Source organism: Typopeltis vanoorti, chromosome 25 (genome assembly GCF_054136105.1).
Source record: "Typopeltis vanoorti isolate ZY-2024b chromosome 25, IOZ_Tvanoo_1.0, whole genome shotgun sequence".
In the NCBI taxonomy this organism is placed as follows: Eukaryota; Metazoa; Arthropoda; class Arachnida; order Uropygi; family Thelyphonidae; genus Typopeltis; species Typopeltis vanoorti.
Window position 1 is genome coordinate 62755413 of NC_143573.1, and position 22742 is coordinate 62778154.

The 22742-nt window shown below is 34.0% G+C and overlaps 1 protein-coding gene and 1 long non-coding RNA gene across 3 annotated transcripts in view; one reads left to right on the forward strand and one right to left on the reverse strand.

The window, feature by feature from the left end:
* LOC150092789 (uncharacterized) overlaps window positions 1-1164 on the reverse strand; it is a 160564-nt gene extending 159400 nt beyond the window's left edge. The window contains exon 1 of the long non-coding RNA XR_016550536.1: window positions 1026-1164. This is a non-coding gene — a long non-coding RNA (uncharacterized LOC150092789). The remainder of the gene's footprint in view (window positions 1-1025) is intronic.
* LOC150092790 (uncharacterized) overlaps window positions 1-22229 on the forward strand; it is a 146593-nt gene extending 124364 nt beyond the window's left edge. For both annotated transcript variants that reach the window (XM_090414804.1, XM_090414805.1), the window contains 9 exons: window positions 1676-1819; window positions 3219-3359; window positions 5902-5967; window positions 8893-9036; window positions 10515-10586; window positions 12292-12584; window positions 14568-14750; window positions 18632-18870; window positions 19592-22229. In XM_090414804.1, coding sequence (XP_090270930.1) covers window positions 1676-1819; window positions 3219-3359; window positions 5902-5967; window positions 8893-9036; window positions 10515-10586; window positions 12292-12584; window positions 14568-14750; window positions 18632-18870; window positions 19592-21937 — 3628 coding nt within the window. In that variant the 3' untranslated portion in view covers window positions 21938-22229. The remainder of the gene's footprint in view (window positions 1-1675; window positions 1820-3218; window positions 3360-5901; window positions 5968-8892; window positions 9037-10514; window positions 10587-12291; window positions 12585-14567; window positions 14751-18631; window positions 18871-19591) is intronic.
* The last annotated feature ends 513 nt before the right edge of the window (window positions 22230-22742 follow it).

Consider the following 22742-nt stretch of genomic DNA (forward strand, 5'->3'; position numbering starts at 1 on the left):
TAAACATTACAAGAAATGGATAAGGCCAAATATTGGGTACTTGGTCTTTAGTCAAGTAACTTGAGTCTCTCAAGCCAAAGGCCATCATCTATGGAAAGCAAACACCACCACATTAATTAGAAGGACTAATTTTATCTTTTTGGTGGATCGGTTGCGCAATGGTGATTTTTCCATGTGCCATTTTGGTTTGAAAATAGGCCTAGATTCAATTTTATCTGTGAGGAGCGCAATAATCTAGGACTTAGAGACAGTACGATTTCTTTTTCTTCCTTAAATTAAAGCAAAGCAATCGGTGAACATACAAGTAGAGCTTTGGAACTGAATAAATTTAGTCTTTGCTAGCTAACTTAAATTGTTTCTCACTGCTGGTATTATAAAATGACATTTGTATAGAAACAGACTCGATATGAAGGGATGAAAGATATGACAGGAGAGGAATGTATTCAGGAGTTCTCTCTTCTTTTTTCCTTCACCCTCACTTTTCCAACATGCTTAAAAGAAGCCTGAAGTTTCATCCCCCCCCCCGATATATCATCGAAAGGTTTCAAATTTTGCTTTAAGTAAGTCTCTCCAACATCCCCAAAAAGTGGAGATTACGTCTCTCCATAAATTGTGTCGCAACAGCAGCATTTTAGTTAGAGTGGTTAAGGATTATGGAAAATACACATCTAAAATGAATAACTTAGGACAACAATAACACCCTCAGTTTGCTGGACATGTAATCCGACAATGGACAGACAGTGAAGGCAATTATTTGATGAGGACCATCACCCAGTCGTCTGAAAATCAAAACACGACTTACTTCCTGACACTCGTTAGTTCCTACAAATCTCTCAAAAAATCTGTCAACAGGCTAGAAGAGCTGCATATAGAAAAAAAATACTTTTATAGAAAAAAATGTTCACATTTGATTTAAAAAAACACAAACGAATGGGTGATAGGCCATCGGACGTTTTAGCAAGCCTATATGTCGCAAATCTTATCTGTTTATAAATATTTCGTTGAATAAAACTTCAAAAACTTACCAAACTTTCAGAGAAAGGTCATACTTCGAAAATGACCGACAGTTAACGAATATACTTAAAAACTTAAGCGTTTACTGTAACAAAATGAGAAAGGGCTAAATGAGTAGCAATTTGAATAACTTGCTACTCATTTGCTGACACCTTCGAAATTAGAAAACAACCTGGAGTAATTAATGATAAAAAGTAGCGCGAGCCATTGTTTCAGATAGCTCTCTTTTATACACAAAATATCATGGGTTATGATTGTAAACAGATACTGACGTTAGTTATTCACGTGGGAAGCAAGTAATAGAAGCTCTGCAATTGTAAACAAAAAAAAAAGATAATTAATTACAATTTTAAATAAAGAAAAACATTAGTTCGTGGAATATCTGCAGATTTGAATGTTTTTTCTTTTGATTCAATGTAGTTCAAAGACAGTAGAATCCTATGATACCTACGTAATATTTATAAATAAAGTACACATTACTGCCAATCGATTTTTTTTCACTTCAACGTATAAAATAAAATCTTGCATAACGATATCAAGATCATTAAATACAAAACTTCATTTTTTTTTTTATTAAGCGCAGTGAAACTTGTATATAATACTGCGTTGATTCCACATGATTATGAGTTACATTTATGTGAAATATTTGTTTCTTTTCTAGGACCTTTGCTGACAACGCCATTAGTTTTCTACCAGATTCGGCTTTCAAGAATAACAAGGAGTTGGTAGTTATTGAAATGTCGGGAAATCCAATCGCCACCGTTGGAAAATACACATTTTCGAATCTTGCATATCTTACGAGATTGTAAGTTTATTACACATTCCTAGTCTGTGTTTTTAACTCAATAATTACTGTATAAAAATAACGCACGTATCTTTTCTCTGATAAGTGTACATTTGCTGGCCTGCCAAGACCAAGTTAGATGGCTGATTAAAACTGACTAAAAGTGTACTTAGGAATGAGCTAACAGCAGCGCATTTTACCAGACGGTGGCAACTTTAAGGGGAGGGGACAAGCTATTTTATCTTATCATTAGAAAGAAACTGGTGACTACAAGATTGTTTTACACTCTGCCAAACAATTATCTTTCCTCCTCATCCTTGATGCGGCCCTGAGCTTGTTTGAATAGACAACTACATCGGGACAGCATTTTTGTCGCTAATTTAAAAATCACTCAGGAGGTGCACACTGATACGAAAGAAAAAAATCCATTCAATAAAACCTATTTTAAAACAACGCTTCAGTTTGCATACGTTATATTTATAGTATCTTTCATAAATGCATTTGAAATTATAAAATTAATCATACTTAAATGGTAGTCGACTATTTCCAATTAAATCTTGAATTAAATTTATCACTTATTTTGGTGCAGTTGTGTTATGATTAATGCAAGAGGAGTATTTTGATGTCCATCAAAGCGAGAGGAAGCGAAGCGGAGTTCGTGATATTCAAACACCGCATTTGTTTCGTGTAAATAAACATGAAAGTTTGTTTACAAAAAATAAAAAAGTAATAAACGGGAAAATCGATTGTGTAAGAGGCTAGTGATTACCGGGAAGCAACGCAATAGCATGAGGAAAGGCGAGAGTTTGAATGATCCTGCAAAGGGCGGCAAAAAAAAATTATAGTTCGTCACATATAAAGAAAGATCACCTGTTAGGAGTGATCCTAAACGACTCATATTTTCAACATTTTTGATTCCCTCTGCAGACATCTACACATGTCAAATTACAAATACCAATGCATGAGGTTTCAACTTAATTTTTTGGATATTTCTACTTTTGTTACAAAATAACTGTTCAATTATAACTCCACATTACTATGTTTTAAAATCGCATACATAAATCGGATTCGTTTCATTTTTTTTTTTTCAATTGTTATCTAAGATTAAAAATTTTAAACCTAATGAAGAAACTATTTTAATATAAAAATTAACAAATGATATTTAACAAACATTTAACGATGTTCCCAAAATAATTTTAGTAACCATCGTTAAAATTCTAACGCCAAAATTGCACACACTTTTGAATAGCTAAATACTGGAAATAACCTGAGTAAATGTTATAAAGTACAACTTAGAAATCGATATTGTGAACAACTTACACAAATTAAACAGTGAAATCTACGACATTAATTTTCTTTCTTAATAAAAGTTGGTTATAATTTACTAAGCACTTCATCGCAATGCATACTTTTTTTTCAGAACTTTATCCGAGGCCCGGCAGTTGTATGACTTTCCAGACTTCACTGGAACCACATCGCTTGAACATCTGCGACTGGACAGAGCCAAGTTATCCTCCGTTCCCTTTGATCTCTGTCAAACAATACCAAACATTAAGAGTTTGTAAGTATTCAAAGTAAACTTATGCGTTTTACATATAAAAAATTAGGACGTAGTTTAATAAGTAGCTACACGCGAGACTTCCATATACGAATATGATATGCAACAATATGTATGGCAGTGGTTCTTAACTTGGGAAGTAGCGCTTCCCTGGGGTGGGTAAACGCTGAGCTGAGGGGGGGGATAAACGTTATAATACCACTACTAATATAATAAAGGCAAAAAATTCCGTATTTAATCCAGCATCCCTATTTATATTGAATATTTGGCAACACTGGTCAGAATATTGTATATCTGGCAATACTGTTCAAATTTATTCGCTACTTAGTTTTTAGAATTTTTACATTAATAACTCAACTTATTAGCAGGATCCACTACTTTTATAAGCTTTATCTTCTACTTTTCCAAACGCCTATCTGACAACCCTGGTTTGCATATAGCCCGTGGTATCGTGTAGCACTGTAGCCTATTAAAATTAGTGGGAAAAAAAAGTGTCGTCAATATTCAAGTGAATATTTAAAATATGGAGTTATTCCGTCTATAAATAATGAGCAGTTACCAATGTACTTAATATGTGAAAAAAAACTTCTCAAACGAAGCCTCAAGAATGATTGAACATTTAAGAAAAAAGCACCCCAATAAAGCAAAAAAAAAAAGGATGTGAAGTACTTTTTCTAATTAAAGACTACATTTAAAGATAGTCCTGGACTTAAAGGGTTGGTTGCAAAACAAACTAACCAGCAAGAGACGGGACTTGTGCATTACAACTTTCAAAATTAATTGTCAAATGTGGAAAGCCACATACTATTGGCGAAACTCTCATACCGGCTATAAATGAAGTTTTAGATACGATGATTGGCCCAGGTAAAAGTAAGATGACGTCGTCAATTCCTCTCACCAATAGTTCAGTATCAACAAGAATTGATGAAACGGCAAAGGATTGAAAAAAAAAAAAAAAACTTTGTGATGATTTAAAAACCATATAGAATTTTCTTTGCAACTCAATGAGACAACTTTACGTAACAACGAAGCTTTGTTAATGGCCTACGTGCATTATATAAATACTAATGAAGAAATTCTTCAAGTGTTTCTATTTGCTGAACAACTGAAAATTCACAAAAAAAAAGGTTCTACAGTTTTTAAGGTTGTTAAAGATTTTTTTAATGCTAAAAACGTTTCTCTCACAAATATTATTGCGCATGCAATAATATTTGTGAGATGGAGCACCAGCTATGATTGGTCGACACCGTAGATTTATAGCACATTTAAAAGAAGCAGTTCCAAATATCTACAATTCACTGCATTCTTCACAGACATCACTTAGTTACATCTTAGTGGTAGACCACGTTAGACTTTGGATGATGTCATTAAAGCAGTGAATAAAATAAAAGCCCATTCATTGAATACCCGTATTTTTCGGGAACTTTGCCATGAAAATGAAGAATTTCAGCGTGTCTTTTGCGTCACACTGAACTGAACTTAGATGGGTCGAATGAAAACCGTTTCCGACGCTTTAATGATCTCTACGACACCGTTTGAAATTTCTTAATTCACGTGATATAAACATGTGTAATGTTCTAAAAAAAAAAAAGAAAAGGTTGATATCGCATATCTTTTGGATATTTTCACCAAATTCAATGAGGTTAACATCAAACTGCAAGGGAAGCAACATGAATCTTATTAAAGCAAAGGGAATTTTTATCAGCAAATTAACATTCTACAAGCAGAGTATTGCAAGACGAGATTTTCTGCAGTTCCCAAGTCTACAAATAATAGCTGAGAATTTAATATTAGATACAGATTTGAATTGCTATTGTTCCCATCTTCTGACACTGAAAGGACTTGCTGATCAGATTCAAAGACTTTGATGAAGTAAAAAATAAAACCGATTGAGTCATAAATCCATTTCTTTCTGATGTCACTTCTGTTCATCCAAATTTGTGTGAAGAATTTATTGACTTAAAAAATGATTTTGAAGTTCAAGTACAATTTCAACAGCGTGGGTATGGAAGATTCTGGCCAAAACACGCAATGCGAGTATCCTCAGCTTTGGCAAGAAATAAAATCACTGCTCATTGCTTTTCCTTCTTCAATACTTGGTCGAGAAAGGATTCAGCGTCGTGTTGCAATTGTTAGGTAAGCAGCGAAATAGATTGCAAATAAGTGAAAGAGAAGACTTGAGACTTCGTTTGTCGAACATTGAGCTTGATATTGAAAAATTAGCAGGATTTCATCAGGCTCGTGGTAGCCATTAATGATTGGCTTATTAAATACAGTAAGTTTACATCTTTTTGAGTAAAATTAATTTGTATCAGTCAATTTTTAATTAGCTATCAGTTCAAATATATTGATGGTAATTTAGGTTTGCGTAATAATATATTATTGAATCATTAACGTAATGTAAAATTGAGCAGGGGGCGCCAGGCAAAAAAAGTTAAGAACAACTTATGTATAGTAACCAAGTTAAGTTTTGTATATTACAATACAGTATAGCTGTCGCAAACTCTTCGCATTTTTAACATTTTTCGCATTTCATTTTTTCTAGGAATTTAAAATCAAACCATATTAGTTCCTTACCTTACTTGGAAGGATGCATGGAGCTGAAGTTTTTGTAAGTATTTCTGTTTATGATGATAAACTATTCACACGACTAAAAAAATGAAATTTTATAGAATTTAACACTCAAAAACAATGAAATCATTCATATTTTTCCTCATAGTTTGTTCTTAGACTGTCAGTCAGCTTTATACCTGTGCAAACTATAATCCGAGTTTTAAATCATATCCCCTTGGGGAAAAAAAAGTTGTATTGTTCTTGAACTCTGCTAACAAAGAATCTCAGAAGATTGCTTTAGGTAGGGAGTTCGACTGATTGGAATTAAAATAATATTCAGTATTCTAGTATTAAAATAATAAATAGATTTTGTTCTTGACAAACAGATCTTGTCAAGAAACGGAACAAAACTGGCGATGAAAAACTCTGAATTAAGAAGTATCGTAATATTTAATCATAAAGTTTCGTGTTGCATTTTGTAAACTTGGCAGAATATTCTTGGTTCGTGGCTTTATTAAGGCAGGAATTTTTAACACTTCTGTAAGATAGATTATTTTCTTTGTTTTGTTGAATTTTCTTGTAAGGAAAGCAAAGTAGGAGTAAGAAAAGACACTGGCTCTGCTGACTAAAAAGAATTAAAAAGAAATGTATTATTATGCTGCAAGTAAAAGACGGAATGAAGACAGAATCACTTTGCTGAATGCAAATGGCATGCTTGTGTCGAAAGAAGATGCGATTGTTCAAATAATGAGGGCTCATTTTACTAAAATCTGTCAACTTGGTGGATGTAACATGGGATAAAGTGCCGTCACTACACTAAACGAAGAGAGAGAGAACTGAATGGCAAAGTCCTAGAGTTGTTGCATCACCTAGAAAAAAAATTCGTTAATCAGGACAGATGGAGATATCATTACGTATCCAAATGGATGTTTAGCTGAATTGGTCCAGTTCTTGATCCGGTTGTACAACTGACATACAAGCTATACTTTGCAAGGAAGAGCATGCTTTTACCAAAGAGATGATCATTCCTGAGAAATATGCTCATATTTTATAATGTTATGGTTGAATTTGATAAAGAAAACAGATACACTATGATAGTGTTGGACTTTGCTAAGGCATTTGACAAAATATCACATGAAGGCTATCACATAAATTAGAGAATATAGGATCAGAATATAAACTCTTCATATAAGTAAGTGGGTTGACAGCTACCAGAAAAAGTATATGAAGGGGTGGAGGAGAATCTAACGGATTTAAGGTGACCATTTTTTTAAATCAGGGATCAGTTCATGGATCATTGCTCTTCAATCTATTCATTAATGAAATTGAAGTTGTTTAATTGTTTTCTGATGATGATTCAATACCCAAGACAATCAGGTATGTTACTGATATGCATCACAAAATGACTAACAGGCTAAAACTGTGCAAAAAAATTAATGGTTGTCAATTCAGCGAAAGAGCTATACAGTTTGGTGTGATTATGCGTAGAGAAACTGATGAGGTTAAGTGCCTCGGAGTTATGGGAATAAGAAGTTAAAGTCACATAGCAAAGGGTTACAATTGCTGAAACGAACATTGACTTATACGGTTAGGGAGGAGATCATTTTGTTTTAGTTTTTTTATAAGGCCCTGATACGAATGCACCTGGACTACTATGCACAGATCTGGTCTCCTGCTTCTGAGAGGATGATGAAGCTGTGGAAATGGTGAAAAGACGGAGTTGCAAATGTGATATTGGGATTATGTAATGTAGATTATGATGGCAGATTGTGAGTGTAGACTGCAGATACTGGTAAACAAGAAAAAGTGGATGGAACAGAAACTCCCGAAATTGTTATGGGATTCCGGTTGATGAAATTTTTCGTTATGTGGGAGATGGGAAGAGGACGAGGTAAGACAACTGGTGAGCAGCCTCTTTCAGTTAATAATAAGTGATTAAATGGTCAGGAAAATGCCAGAATATACACAGAATATCAACAAAATCTTCTGATCAGTTCTGTATTTAAAGAAATGTATTATTTTAGTGCATTGGCAAACAAACAATTCCTCTTTAGATGGATAGATTTTAATCAAATCTTGGAAGACTTTTAATAGTGTCGAGTCATCTCCTTTTCTTTTAGAAGAAAAAATGGCGAAACTATTCGGAAAATTACAAATGACAATAAAACTGCTTTCAGTACACAAGTTAAAAATGACTCCACGTTAGGCTCAACCGTTATAGTAACGAATTACTTATATACAATAATATTATTATGATAGTGTTTCAAACTGGACTATTTTTGTGTTAGAGAGCCAGTAATAGTAACTCATCAGTATATAGTATAATAGTTACTATATACTGATGAGTCCTAGGACTCCTTGGAGGTGGTGTCAGATAATAATGATAACTGTATTAAATGATATCAATTCAACAATATTTATCTTTTTTTCCAATATGAATCCAAAATTCCAATATGAATATGATAGTTGCTTCTTAATTCTACATTCGTTTATCACTTGGAGACGTAAGGATGGAAAATGGATACGAAATTATTTGACTGTGAATATTCAGCAGAAGTGTCTCTAGAAAATTCTCACTCATAGAATTGGAATGTGAGGAAAAATTAAGCAGCGAATTTCTTCTCAGACATATGATGAACAAAATAAAGGAGAAAAAGAAGATTAAAGAATGTAATTTGATAATAAAATTGTTACTAAATAAGGATAACGCATAAAAAAGAAATTATGAGAGGAAATAAATTGGTTTTATTTGGTCGTAACAATACAAAAGCGAAAGCCGACTAGTTTCGCGATTGATATTTGTGGCTTCTCCTGGTATTTTAGTAATTCTAGTATTTTAGTCATTTAGATCTTTATTGTATTTCTTGTTCGTCCTAAGGATAGCGTATTTTTAGAAATTTCCTACATACAAAATATTAAGCCCTACAATTGTCTTACGTGCTAAAATCATATGAAAAGACAGCCCTTCTTTGTTTTTCCCCAGGGATCTCAGTTATAATTTGATCGAGTCAATAGCTGGGGCTCCATTTCGCCAACAGAATAAACTGATTGATTTGTTCCTTGGTAACAATCTGATAGAAGTGCTCCAAGAAGATGCTTTTGTTGGTCTACACAGTCTTCAAGTTCTGTAAGTAGGTAGATGAATATTGCTCTTCCCCATTCGCATTTTCAGATTTCTGTAAATATATTTACTTATGTTATTTTTACTTCTTACAAAGAAAAGTACCATCATATCGCCATCCAGAACGATACTATCCTTTAGTTGTTAAAACCTTTATTCGAAACATCTATGAAACGAGGAAGAAATACCGAATGTGGATGAATCACTGTACAAAGAACGCAGCATTTTTTTATGCATAAGAAACTCAGGCTTCTGCTCCCCAAAACAGATAATTCAAACACATAAATGCATTTGATACATATAAAGCTCGAAACTCAGTTACCTTTTTCGTTATCCTAAGCAACCACATTTCAACAGCAAATATTTAATTGGTTTATGCGAATCTCACCCATGAAAAATATTCCTATATGCATTTTCATGTGGGGGATAGGCAAAAAAAGAATTAATTCGGGAACTCTGTCCTAGAAATCAAAACATGTAACTTTAATATACAGGAATTTCTTCGTTGATGTAGAAATATGCATCAGTACAAACTAGATCTTAAATATTAACTCAAATTTACGATACTATGTGACAATTATTCCATATAGAAATGTTCAGTGTCATACAGAAGTGGAATTATACAGAAAGCAACGTATTAGGATGAGTGTGTTAAGAAAAATAATATCTATCCGTAAAAGGACTTTCTTTTTTCCTTTTCTCAATATTAATAAATGCTGGAATTTTTCTTAAAGAAAAATTATCCCTTCACATGAGATTCATGTAAATAAAGTTGAAGTTATGGTTATGTTTGTTATGATACTGTACGAATTTATTTTAGTATAAAAAGGGACTTTAAATCGATACTAAAAATACTGGAATGATAGCTTATTAATAAATAATGAAATCCATGAACATGTGTTCGTGGTTGGCAAAGTATTTATAAATCTGATTCTATTCCCTACAAAAAATTAGGGGGGGGTCGGAAAAAGAAATTTTCAATGCAGTATGTTAGTTTAAAAATTTAGCAAGTTATCTCAGGAACTTTTAACACTTAATAAAAATAAACAATGTCTCATCAGAATCAAATTTATTCGCAAGATTGTGGACGATATAAATTTTATCTTCACAGATGCCGAACCTCCGTGCTCGAGTTACAATGTTCATTGTCTAGGAAAGCACGAGCTCATTTCCGCAAATGGGAATAATTTTCAGAAAAGCTTTATTGTCTATTCAGGATAAAGATCACAAGATTTTCTACATTCGGCTTGGGCTCCTGCAGTACAAAGAATTTCAGGAGTAGGAGTACGATTTAATATATCTGGAAATTACCTACTACATTTTTTATATTATTTCTTTTGTGAGTGAGTGAGAGAGACGTTTTGACTGATCTCATTTCTTACCTAGTGTAGAAGTGATATAATAGAATATCGAAGTATATTAGAAGTTCCATATTAAAACTATAAGTTGGTAATTAAATGTCTCCATTTTTTTTTTTTATGCAGCGATCTACTGAATAACAAAATCGTTGATATTCATCCAGAAGCCTTCTTCCCTCTTAAGGAGCTCAAAGATTTGTAAGTATCATGTGCTGTATATTGTTTTTATTATTCGCTTTTAATATTAGAAACAAACTAAAGTTATTTTAAGATTTAGAAAGAATACAAAGCAACATAGCAAAGTAATAACTGTACTATAAGTTTACTACATTTCGTGAGTAGAATTCATACAAAAAAGCATTTAGGTGCTAATGGTTAAACTAAGACTTATATAAATTCTATCCACTAAATGCTGAAAATTATTTAGTGCCGTGAATAGTGCAAAGGTGATAATCTGGTTTCCCTGATCTGGAGAAACACTGAACGTTTTCAGCCCAGTTCAGGTGTCCAATAAACAAGGAGGTAGTCTCACACCATCTGTGAAATTCATCTACCGCAAAGACTTCCACAGATATTCTTGCCACAATTGGAAACGAGCCCATGGGCCTGTCGGGTAGCAGAGTGATGGCATTATCTACTCGACCAACCAAAGCAAGGCGGCAATTGTAAGGAATTAAAGTTCAGAGGTGAAAATGATTTTTAAAAGCGTATTCAAGTAAAGAAAAAATAAAATAAAATTATGCAAACGAAAGTTATTTTCGTTGTTTCAGCTGTTATGCTATTTCATAAATCTTTATTAAAATGAAAACGACACGCTGACTATGCTATCAGAGAAAAAATATCCACCAAAAAGAATTGACAAAAAACACGTGTTGTTGTTTTTTTTTTTTAATTTATAAATAAGCAAGATAATTTAACAAGTCATTCAGTCCTATAAACTCACTAGATGGCGTCATCACCCAATCTGTTTCTGTAATCTTATTTTCTGTTTTCTCTTATATAAAAGATGACGTGGAACGAAGGACTAGAAAATAGGGACGATAGGTACTTCGCTTAAATGTTTGCCGAATTCGTCATCAATTTGATGCCACTTCAGCCATTAGCTTCAATTGCAAAGTATGTTGCTGAGATATTAAAATCTCAGCCTATGGAGATAACAGGGGGGAAAAAAGTTAATGTTTCTTCTGACTATACTCAAAAAAATGTGGAAAGGCAAATATTCAAATTGCGTGAGAAAAACCATCGAAGGAAATTCGTTAAATGTCATTTTATTTGCATTTCAAAGAAAGTCCACACAAATAACCGGAATGAAAACGGCATAAATATTCTCCGCTACAAATTCGTAGATTTAACGATGCAAACATAACGGGCTTTGTATTAACATACGAATGAATGCTATGGCATTTCCGCTTCCTGTATGTAGATAACTTTATCGCATGTATGTTTTTTTTTTTTTTTTTTTTAAGTGTTCCCCGTCCTCATTTCTTTCGCTGATTACCATATACGTATTAACGAAACGCTCCGAACAAAACAAAAATAAAATAAAATAAATGAAAATAAAAAAAAGTAATCGACATTACGGTTGAATTCTACTTGAATATTTTAATAGATAACTAACAGACCAACGATCAAATAATAAAGCCACCAATTCGCGATGAGTATTCCTACATAACTAACTTTTTAGCAGCCAAATTTGTGCAATAAGATCTTAAAAACTCCAATAACAGAGGATATAAAAGACCCGCTTTAAAATTTTTTGCCTGTTCATCAGTTTTTTATAATTAGATGTTGAAAATTAAGCCTTCATCTTTTTTTTAATAAATTCTCACGTTTTCAATGCTTATTTTAAAAATACCTACCGTATAAAACTGAAATCACATTAATTCTTACTCTTGTCTTACAGGAATCTCGGAAACAATCAGTTCCCTACCTTTCCGAGTAAAGTAATGCAGAATCTACGCCAGCTAAAAACCTTTAATAATCCCAATCTGAAAGAATTTCCTCCACCTCAAACCTTTCCTCGAGTTCATACTTTGGCACTTTCTTACGCCTATCACTGCTGCGCTTTCTTGCCTCTAGGTCAACAAGCAACTCCACGTCCAGCAACTCTCCAAGAGACCATAGTATGGTTAACCAAAGATGATGTTGATATGAGCATTTGGAATACCAACATTACAGACGTGTGGCCAGGATATGGTAAAAAAGCAACTATTTATTTCTGTTAATATTTCATATTAAAAAGTGTAACCAAGTAAAGTAATTCGGTCCTAAAATCTCACTAGATGGCTTCATCATCCAATCTGTTTCTGTAATGTCTTGTTTTATTTTCTATTTTCTCTTATATAAAAAAAAATGCGATGTGGAACGAAAGGCTAGAAAATAGGGACCAGGGTTATTAATTAGTGAAAGTTAATCCAGAATGAGTAATCAAAACATGTGACCTCGAATATAAAAATAAACCAATGAATTTAAAAAAAAAAAAAAGAAGAAAAGAAAAAATCCATATCATTCCCATTTGTTTTTAAATGTTTACTGCCATGATCGTAGCAAAAAGTTGGGAGAGAGGGTAACGTTATTATAGGGACACTTAAAATTCCAGATCTTGCTCCATTTAAGAAAACATCACTAGGATTTAAAAAAAAAAAAAAAAAACCCAGCCGATGAGAGACTGTGGATAACATTCATTATTTTCCTTTTTTTTTTTTTTTTTGATAATCTTCATGAAAATGGCAATATTGCGAAGCTCGCCATGTATTAACGAAGCCTTAAATCTCAGAGCATTCCAAAATACGGATTTTTTTTTTTTTTTTTTACTGAAAAAAGAAGTAGTAGTCACATTTTTCAAAGCGATGTCAGCAACTTTAATGAAATGTTTACAGGATTATATTTACATATTTTATTAATACAATTAAGACAATTTCTGTATCAGGTCACTGAATTTTTGATAAACCCTCACGAATATTACTTCAAAAAATTTTAATTAACTACTTTACCAAAATTAGGTTAATAGTCTTTAGCAGGGGCGGCTCGTGCATAGGCACTGCGGAACTGCAGCACCCCCAATTTTTCTCGATATATAAATATATTAATTAATTTATTTATATTTGCTTGTAATATTTAATTTTATCATCAACAATCCTATACAATTATCTTATTTTGTAAAAAAAAAAAAAATAATAATAAAAATTCATCTTGTAGCACTTAGGAGGGCGAAGGACGCTAGCGACTCCATTTAAGCAATATGACACTTGCTTAAATGGAGCAAGTGTCATATTGCTACGCGCGCAAGCATATGTACGTCATAGTGAAATGCGAGCTATTAGCGTCATGCGGCACTGTCCGTCGCGCAGTTCCACTGTTGTTTATATGCAGTTTGCGCCAGTAGTAGTGTTCGTAGTGCTTATCGTGTTTACTCCGTCTCTTTAAATATTTGGACATTACAATTAAAGACATAACATTTGTTATAGTTTTTATTTTAGAACATTATTGGGGTTATGTTAATGGATTTTATTTTAAGTAATTTTGAATTATACTAAACTGAATAATTTTATCGATAATAAACAATATTTTTTCGTGTTTAATTTTTACCATAATTTTGATATTTTATCCAAACATATACACTGTACTTACAGTGTGTATATTTCGAAAGTTGCAGCATCCCCACGATTTCAAGCCACGAGCCGCCGTTATTATAGTTGTATTTAATGCCGTTTGCTGTACGTAAATTTATTTTTGTTCAACGTTATCTATGTAGATTCACAATAAATGCAATGATAATTATTTTGTGAATATTAGCCCACATTTCATCGAATATTACTTGTTGAAACTTCTGTTTTAAGCAAAGTAAAATTCATCGAATTTGTGTTTTTTCATGAAAAAGGCTATTTTAATTCTTCTGTTTTTATTTTTATTATTTTTTTTAAATCAGACGATACTTTGGAATATTAAAGTATGTGTGACTTGGATTTTCTCACGTAAATTGGGCAAAGATTTAGTTATTCAAATATAAAATGACTATCGGAAGATAAAATTCTTAATTATTTTTATATCATAGTTACTTGCTTCGTAAATCGAATTTCCAACATTGTTTTTCTAAATATGCTTGAATGTATATTATTACTGTACCTTGATATTTCAAGGGTTTTAGAGGGGTTATTTTATCCTATCTTTCTTTAACAGAAAATTTCTCTTCGAAATTTGAAGAGTTTGCTAGTCAGCTTTGGAAAACTTTCGGACGAGATTACGCTATCCCAGACAACCTTGCACAATACGCAGAAGAATATTTCGAAGACTACAAGTCGGTGTATAATAATGAAGAAAACTTACTCTCCCGTTTCCCTCTTCAATGCTTGCCCGCACCAGGTAGGTTTTCATAGCAACGAAAACAAAAAAAACTCTCGAACACCAACAATGGATACATAAAATTGAAAAAATATTCTTATTTGTTTTTATGTTAATATCTAGTTAAAGGGAGATCTAATGCTGTATAAATATTTGTCAAATATACTTTATATCTGATCAATTAATCAAATTTGAAAATAATTAACTGTTCGAAATATAGCAATGTATACTGATTTTGCAAATTCGTAGCGAAAATAAACTGTACTATTTTTTTTAAATATTTTGTATACACTACTGCTGTTGGTTTGTTTAAAAAAAATGTTGCTGCTTATTTTCCAGCTAAATCCAGAACGCCATAAAAACCCACTGGCCTACGAATTTAGGGCGAGTATACATGTATGCATATATATTCCATCCGTGAAAGGTTGTAAAAACCGATGGTACATTAGTACCACAGGTTTACAACCTTCAAACCTCTAGCCCTTAGTAGCATAGGTGGGCTAAGGGCTAGATAATCTGTGAACCCTGTCTTAGAAACTAAACTATGAGATTTTTTTTTTCAAATCGCTTCTAGCTTCCAATAAACAGGGTGATGGTAATCGAACATCAGGAGAGGAACATCATCTATCACCTAAAAACTCTCACGAACATTCCTGCTAGCATGAAATTCGAACTCGCATCTTGTTGGTTGAAGAGTGGATACCCTATCCACTCGGTCAACCAGATCAATTGATTTCTAAAATCCATTAGATAAATAAACAGTAATGGAGGAATACTGCATATTTTTTGTTTTTGTTATTGACAATCACAGTATTTTTCCCCTGAATAGTGGACCACATCAAAAGCAAACACCTAGGGTTTACTGTAGTCTTTCAAACTATATTAAAAGGACTATAATTCCCCACACACAAATACCTCACTTACCAGGCAATGAAGCGTAAATACAGCCGCAAGCCTAGTAGCTAACCATGCTCGCTATCTTTGTCTCAATCTGAAACCTATGTCGCGGCTCCTAAACTACGTTGCTGTGGTTTAGGGGCCTAATTACAACACAGTTATATCTATGCGAACCCTCATTCTATGTCGTGATGGTTTTGCCATGGGATCAACATCCGATTCGAAACGTCTTTTTGCAATTTGAATATTGTGGCAATATTGCATAACACTGTCCTCATTGACCATATTAAATTATTGATAATATCTCCAAACTGTCCTTGAGCTCATTCAAGCCTACTACAGGGTGACCATAAATTAACTTTCCCTCTTTAGAGGTATCTGTAGCTAAAACTAATACACGGAATGAGACCACATTTTATATTGAGACTTTTGAAGGCATGTGGAGATGAATTCCGCGAAAAAAAAAGATTTAGTATCAAAAGTCGCCGATAGGGGAAATTTTGGCGCTGGAGGACGAAAGCAGTCAAATATTTGCAGTAAACGCAGATTATGCAGATTTTACTGTGCGTACGTGACAGCAGCGCCACCAATTCCAGCATTTCAGTAATGAGAGGGTTATCAGTCAGTTCTTTCCGACAGCATGGCCGCCTCGATCCCCGGACATCATTCCATGTGCCTTTTGACTGTGGGGGTACTGTATTTGAAATCCGTTGTGTATGTTGGTGGCGTTCCCAACTTGCATGTCTTGAAAGAGAACATAAAACGGGCTGGTATGAACATCCAATCAGACTCTTTACGCTCAGCTGTAGAGCATGTCGCAGACGGGATATAATTTGTTGTACACAAGAAAGATCAGCACATCGAAAATGGTGTATGTGGTCCAGGGGACCCTGATTCTAATGAATAAAACATTATTTCCTGTGAGTTCAATCACTACATTGATTTCTGTGTCTCTCGCAAGTTGTTGTTTTAGTTTAATTATTATTATCATTGTAACGTGCCACATATCCAGCTGGAATGAGTGACGCGGCTGTCGCTTACACCGTCGGAATGTTATTCCATTTTATCTGCCTTTAATGTAATTATCCGCTTATTTTCGGCTCCACCAGCGCCAAAATTTCCCCTATCAGCGACTGTTGGTACTTTTTTTTTTTTTTTTTTTTTTTTTTTTTTTGCGGAAATCATCTTCCCATGCCTTCAAAAGTCTCAATATAAAATTTGGTCTCATTCCGTTTATTGGTTTTAGCTACAGATGCCTCCAAAGAGGGAAAGTTATTTTATAGCCACCCTGTAGTATCGAACGAACCATCCATCCATTTTCCTCGCACACTTTCTGCATCTAGATTTGTTAACAGAAATTTTCTCCCACTATGCACGGTGTATCGTTTGATCATGATATTTAGCAAATCAAGTAACACAAATGGGATAAGGTACAAGAAAAAAATAATAATAAAGTTGTTATTCAGAGATCAGAATTCTTCCTCGGATACATTTAAGCCACAGGCCAACTTGTTTCTCTGAGTATATAATTTTTTTTAAGTAGCTTCCACCCACAAAAGGTTGTTTTGGACCTATAATGCATTCGTACCTATATATACAGGGCTCGACAAATACACTCGTCCATGGCGATGTTTTTTTTTTATTACTTTACATATTTACTTGAATTTGGGATGGTAAAATAATGTTAGTGACAATATACTCTAATAAAGATCCTACCATTAAATCTGTATTGGCTACTTACGCAATACTAAGTGGTTTCGTATTTATCATAGTACTACGTTGATATCTTGTAGTTGCAAGAGATGGAAAATGAAGTGTCCCCCACCCTTTGAAATATGTTATTTATAACGAAGTTGCTGTCTGCAATAATACTAGAAAACAACGCCATAATTCCCTTAGTTGTATTTACGCACCGTTTTATTATTAGCAGTGAAATTAATGTTTATTTCCACCACAGTTAATCAAAATAACACTTCACACCATTTAAGCAAAAGTGTTTTCAAATTAACAGCTAATTATTAAATATGCTTGCCAAAAAATGTTATTTCCTTGACTTACCCTATCAAGAATTCAGTCATGACTTCTCATACTCGCTAAGGTTTTATTCATTCACAAAGTTAGCGAAAAAGTTTTGAATTCAGAATCATACACAAACATTTATACACAATAAATAATTAATTCGATTTTCGTAGCAGTGCTGTGTGAATGTGACTCTCTCGAGAACGTGCGCAGAATAAAAAATAATTTCCCTTAATATAATTAGCATTTTGAGGAAAGAAAGTCAATTTTACGAAGTAAATATTCTAATTGTTTTTCCATTAACAATTATGTAGTTACTTACGTGAATGCAGGATAATCAAATGGATTCTATCGCTAACAGAATAGCGACCTAGGAAACGATCTCAGATAAATTCTTGAATTGAAGGGAGTAATTTCTGATTTGTAAACCATATTTTGGACTTGAAAGTACTTGGTTTAAACTACACTACTAGTACGTAGTTAAGACTTTTGATTCTTCAGACTAACGTCCAGCAACCATATTTTAGCAACTAGCTACAAGTGCATTCAAGAGGTCACTTCGACAGCCTGTACTTGCTGTTCCCATTCATTTCTACTTTCCCCACCTCTGATTTCTTCACGTCCAGAAAATACTACGCAGTTTCTTCACTACAAATGTCAATAATGCAAAATGTATTTATCCGCATGCAGACGATTAAATATCGTTTGCAAAAGAATATAATTGCCAATTGAGCACATTTATAAAAGCAATAATTAATTAATTTTGAATACATGTTTATGTGTCCTACCTCTCCCACTTCAGAATTTTCTATCACTAATAATCATTCTTTTTTTTTAAGTCAGGAAATTTTAGCCCGAAAAGATAGATACGATATAGTAATATGTTATTTTTCGTTTTCTGTATATTAAATGAAATAAATAATTTCAATATTTATGAATAATTAAACAAATGACAATATTATAAGTAAAATAAGTGCTTATTGCAGGTCCTTTCATGCCATGCGAGGACCTCTTTGGTTGGTGGAGCCTACGATGTGGGGTTTGGGTTGTATTCCTACTAGCAATGCTTGGTAACGGAATAGTTGTGGTTGTACTTTTATTCGGACGAAGCAAAATGGACGTTCCACGTTTTCTGGTATGTAACTTAGCTATCGCGGATTTCTTTATGGGCATCTACTTGGGAATTCTAGCAGTTGTGGATGCTTCAACTCTTGGAGAGTTTAAGGTAAGGAATTTGTGCATAAATGTTTATTCAATCCTGTCTGACATGTTTCTCTGAAGAGGGGGGGAGCATATAACGGTTTATAAACTTCAGAAACAATTGTGTGTAATGTTAGATACATAATTTCTTTGTTATAAATTTATTTCCATTTTTAGAATAATAAAATCATTCTAAAAATTATTTTACATTCGAAGTCTTTTTGTTTTTCTCTTAATACAAGTAGACGAAAACATCCATAATTTAAACAAACATTGTAAAGGATTTTTTTTTCCCTTGAATTTCGTATTTTTGAATAGGCATATTTATTAAATATTTTTGATGAAAAAAAAATTAGTTTTTGTTGTTTATTAAAAATTCATTCTTTCTCGAAGATAAAATTTTAAAAAAAATTACAATATCGTACTCGCTAAAGATGATGATAAACCAATGATAATTCAAATAAATTACAGATTAATTATCTAATTAAGAAAAAAAAATCTTGTAAAGCACATAATCTTAAAATTAGCAACAGAATATTTTCGCAAGAAGGCTTTCATAGGCAGTTTTAAAATAAATTACCTTAAAACCCAATCTTAATTATAGAGTTCAAATTTATTATTATTACATTCCTATAATTATGCTTCAAATTGATACAATTGCTTTTAAAATTTGTAATCCATTTAATTTCCTAGTATGAGAATAAAACAGAATAAACCCATTTCTAAAATTCTTTTATCTTCTGTAGGTTTACGCTATTCAGTGGCAGACATCTTCTGGTTGTCAGATAGCTGGTTTCCTCGGAGTTCTCAGTAGTGAGCTGTCTGTTTACACACTGTCCGTCATCACTCTAGAAAGGAACTATGCCATAACCCACGCCATGCATCTAAACAAACGTTTATCACTGAAACACGCAGGATATATTATGACTTGTGGGTGGATTTTTGCTTTGGTAATGGCAACCCTGCCACTTTTTGGTATCAGTGACTACAGGAAATTTGCGATATGCCTTCCGTTTGAGACAAAAGATGTTCTATCATTGGGATATGTCGTCTTTCTGATTCTCATCAATGGTGTCGCATTTCTTATCCTAATGGGGTGTTATCTGAAGATGTACTGTGCTATTCGCGGATCACAAGCATGGAACTCTAACGATTCTCGCATTGCCAAAAGAATGGCACTTCTCGTGTTTACGGATTTTATTTGTTGGGCTCCGATAGCTTTCTTTTCTCTTACAGCAGTCTTTGGTTTACATCTAATATCCTTGGAAGAAGCCAAAGTGTTTACCATCTTTGTTCTTCCGCTAAACAGTTGTGCAAATCCGTTCCTGTATGCTATATTCACCAAACAATTTAAAAAAGACTGTGTCCTCATCTGCAAACGTATTGAAGAATCTAGAGTTACGAGAGGAATCGGCCGATGTCGTCATAGTTCGAACTTTTCCAATCGCCACACACCAGCAACTACGAATTCTGCAGCTGAAAAGAAGAGTGGGAACGAACATCCTCAGTGTCAGTGCGGTGCTCGAAAGGTGGTGTCAGGAACCCGAGTGGTACGCCATCAGAGAGGATGGAAACTTTGGGCAATGCGCTATTTACTCTGTCAAGAAGATGACGATGAAGAACCGGAAAGCAACGACTACACCTATGCCATAGCCCAAATTCAACGTAACATCGAAAGGCGTCACAAACATGCTTCCAGTATTTCCAGCGAGAATTTCTCTTCACGTTCTGACAGCTGGAGACAATCTAACATCCCTTTACGTATCTTAGAACATGGTGGAAGACGGAATTCGTGGACAGTTAACCGCAAGCCTTCTCAAGACTCCAATATGTCTAGCAGTCGCCAAGATTCCTCGACATCAACATTCCGAATGTCGCGGTCAAGTGTTAGCAGTGACAGTTCCAACCCAGCACGTGCAGCTCTTAATCGACCTTCGGCAGTAGCAGCTGGACCCTCGACAACATTGACTGTGGTAACAAACAGCGGTGATCCTTCTCACATAACTTCACGATCTAGCGGGGATAAGCCAATAGTCAGTGGTGAATTAACTCCCAGGTTGGTACGGTGCATGATGGGCATGTCGAGAGAAAAACCAAAGTTGTGCCGTCAAGTAGCAATCGATGATACTAATCTCCCTCGTACTACTGTAAGGGTTGATACCCGTGCGCTTCAGCGATCACCGCCCTTTAATGTTTCTCGTAATGAAAGAGTTTGCTCTAATTGTGCAAGGAAAGAGGCCAGTCCACCTCTTTTATTCAAAAACAAAGAACTGGAAGAAAAGTTCACTTGCTTCTATAACAGACTCGCAGAAACCAGTCATGAAGACAGCAGTGACGTATCCACATCCAAAGAAGAACAAGTCCTCCTTTCGAGTGATCAATCTACGGGTGATCAAAAAAATATTTTAGCGAATGACAGTAATAATTTCACTTCCTTCAATGATCACCAAAATGACCAAAGCAAACCGCAAATCGAAATTGATGCCATTCTTCCAATAACTGAATTTTCAGCTTCTGATAATCGCTTTAGGGAGTTTGAATCTAGAGAATGCGATGGTCTGGTTGATAAAAGGAAAGAAAAGCAGTTACAAATCAGTTCTGACAGCATGCCAGATCGGCATCACTTGGATGTCGGAGTTGATGAATTGAAATCTGTGAGCTTAACAAATATCGAAACAGAAACGAAGATTTCTACCAAAAATAAAGCATCTTCAGATAATTCCCTAAAGAGGTTGTCATTAAAGAGCTTGCCAACCATTTTGAAGTCGTTTTCTAGTCAAAGTACTCAATGCAAAAGTCATAAGTTAAAAGTCAGAAGTCATAGTCAACTTAGGCCGAGTCCTATTCGTCAGCTTCCATTGTCAAAAAGTGAGACAATTATCCATCACCACCATGGATCTCAGGAATCAGCACTGGATTGGAGGAATGCGCAAATAATTTTTCGTTACATAAGCGAGGACTCGGATAACGACGATGTGTTCCCAGCAAGGGAGGACCAAGTATTTGCGTACCAACCTCAAATTCATCGGTTGGTAACATCTCCAGACGTGCATGCTATGAACACAAATGAAGAAGACCCTCTCATTAACTGAAATGCCTATCGACATCACGTACACATCCTTAGAGGGGACCCATTATTGACGACTGTGATACAGTGCATTATTTACAATTCAATTTCACCTTTCCCAGTTAGTGTCAAGTCCTGGAATTTTGCTTATATATCTGTTTTATAGTTCTGCAGATTGTACAAAGCTAAAACTAAATATGCACACACACACACACACACACAACACATATGCACGCAAACTGTTTGTCTAATTATTAAGCAGTGATATTTCCATTCCTGCAAGACAAAAAGCCTTTATTAAAATTAAGTCATTGTTTTGTTTTTTTTTTTCGATCTCTGTTAACATTAACATCAAGAAATAAAACTCTAATACATTAAAAATGTCATGAGGAAACACGATTGGTAATGTAAATATTTTTCAATGGTTCAGTTAATAAGTAACAGAAAAGATTATATTCAAATAGATATAATACGAAATGCATCGATGAGACATTTTAGTAATAATCTCAAATATTTGCAGTTGTGAGATTATTTTTAAACGAAGGCCACTTCTTTTTATACTCAAGCGACAGAAGTTTTGCAACCTTTATAATTGATTGCATATAATTAAATGGAAAATATCCAACTTTTTGTAGGCCGTTTCCCGAGTTAATCGATCTTCAGCAAGGTAAGTAAAGTTTCCTCCTTCCATAAACTTGGAATTTTAAATTCGTGAAGTAAATCGACAAGCCTCCGTAGCTCAGTCAGTATAGACGAAGCCCTTTGGTCGGAAAGTCCTGGGTTCGATTCCCGTCAGTGACGTGAGGAACCTTTATCTGGTCTCTTTCGAC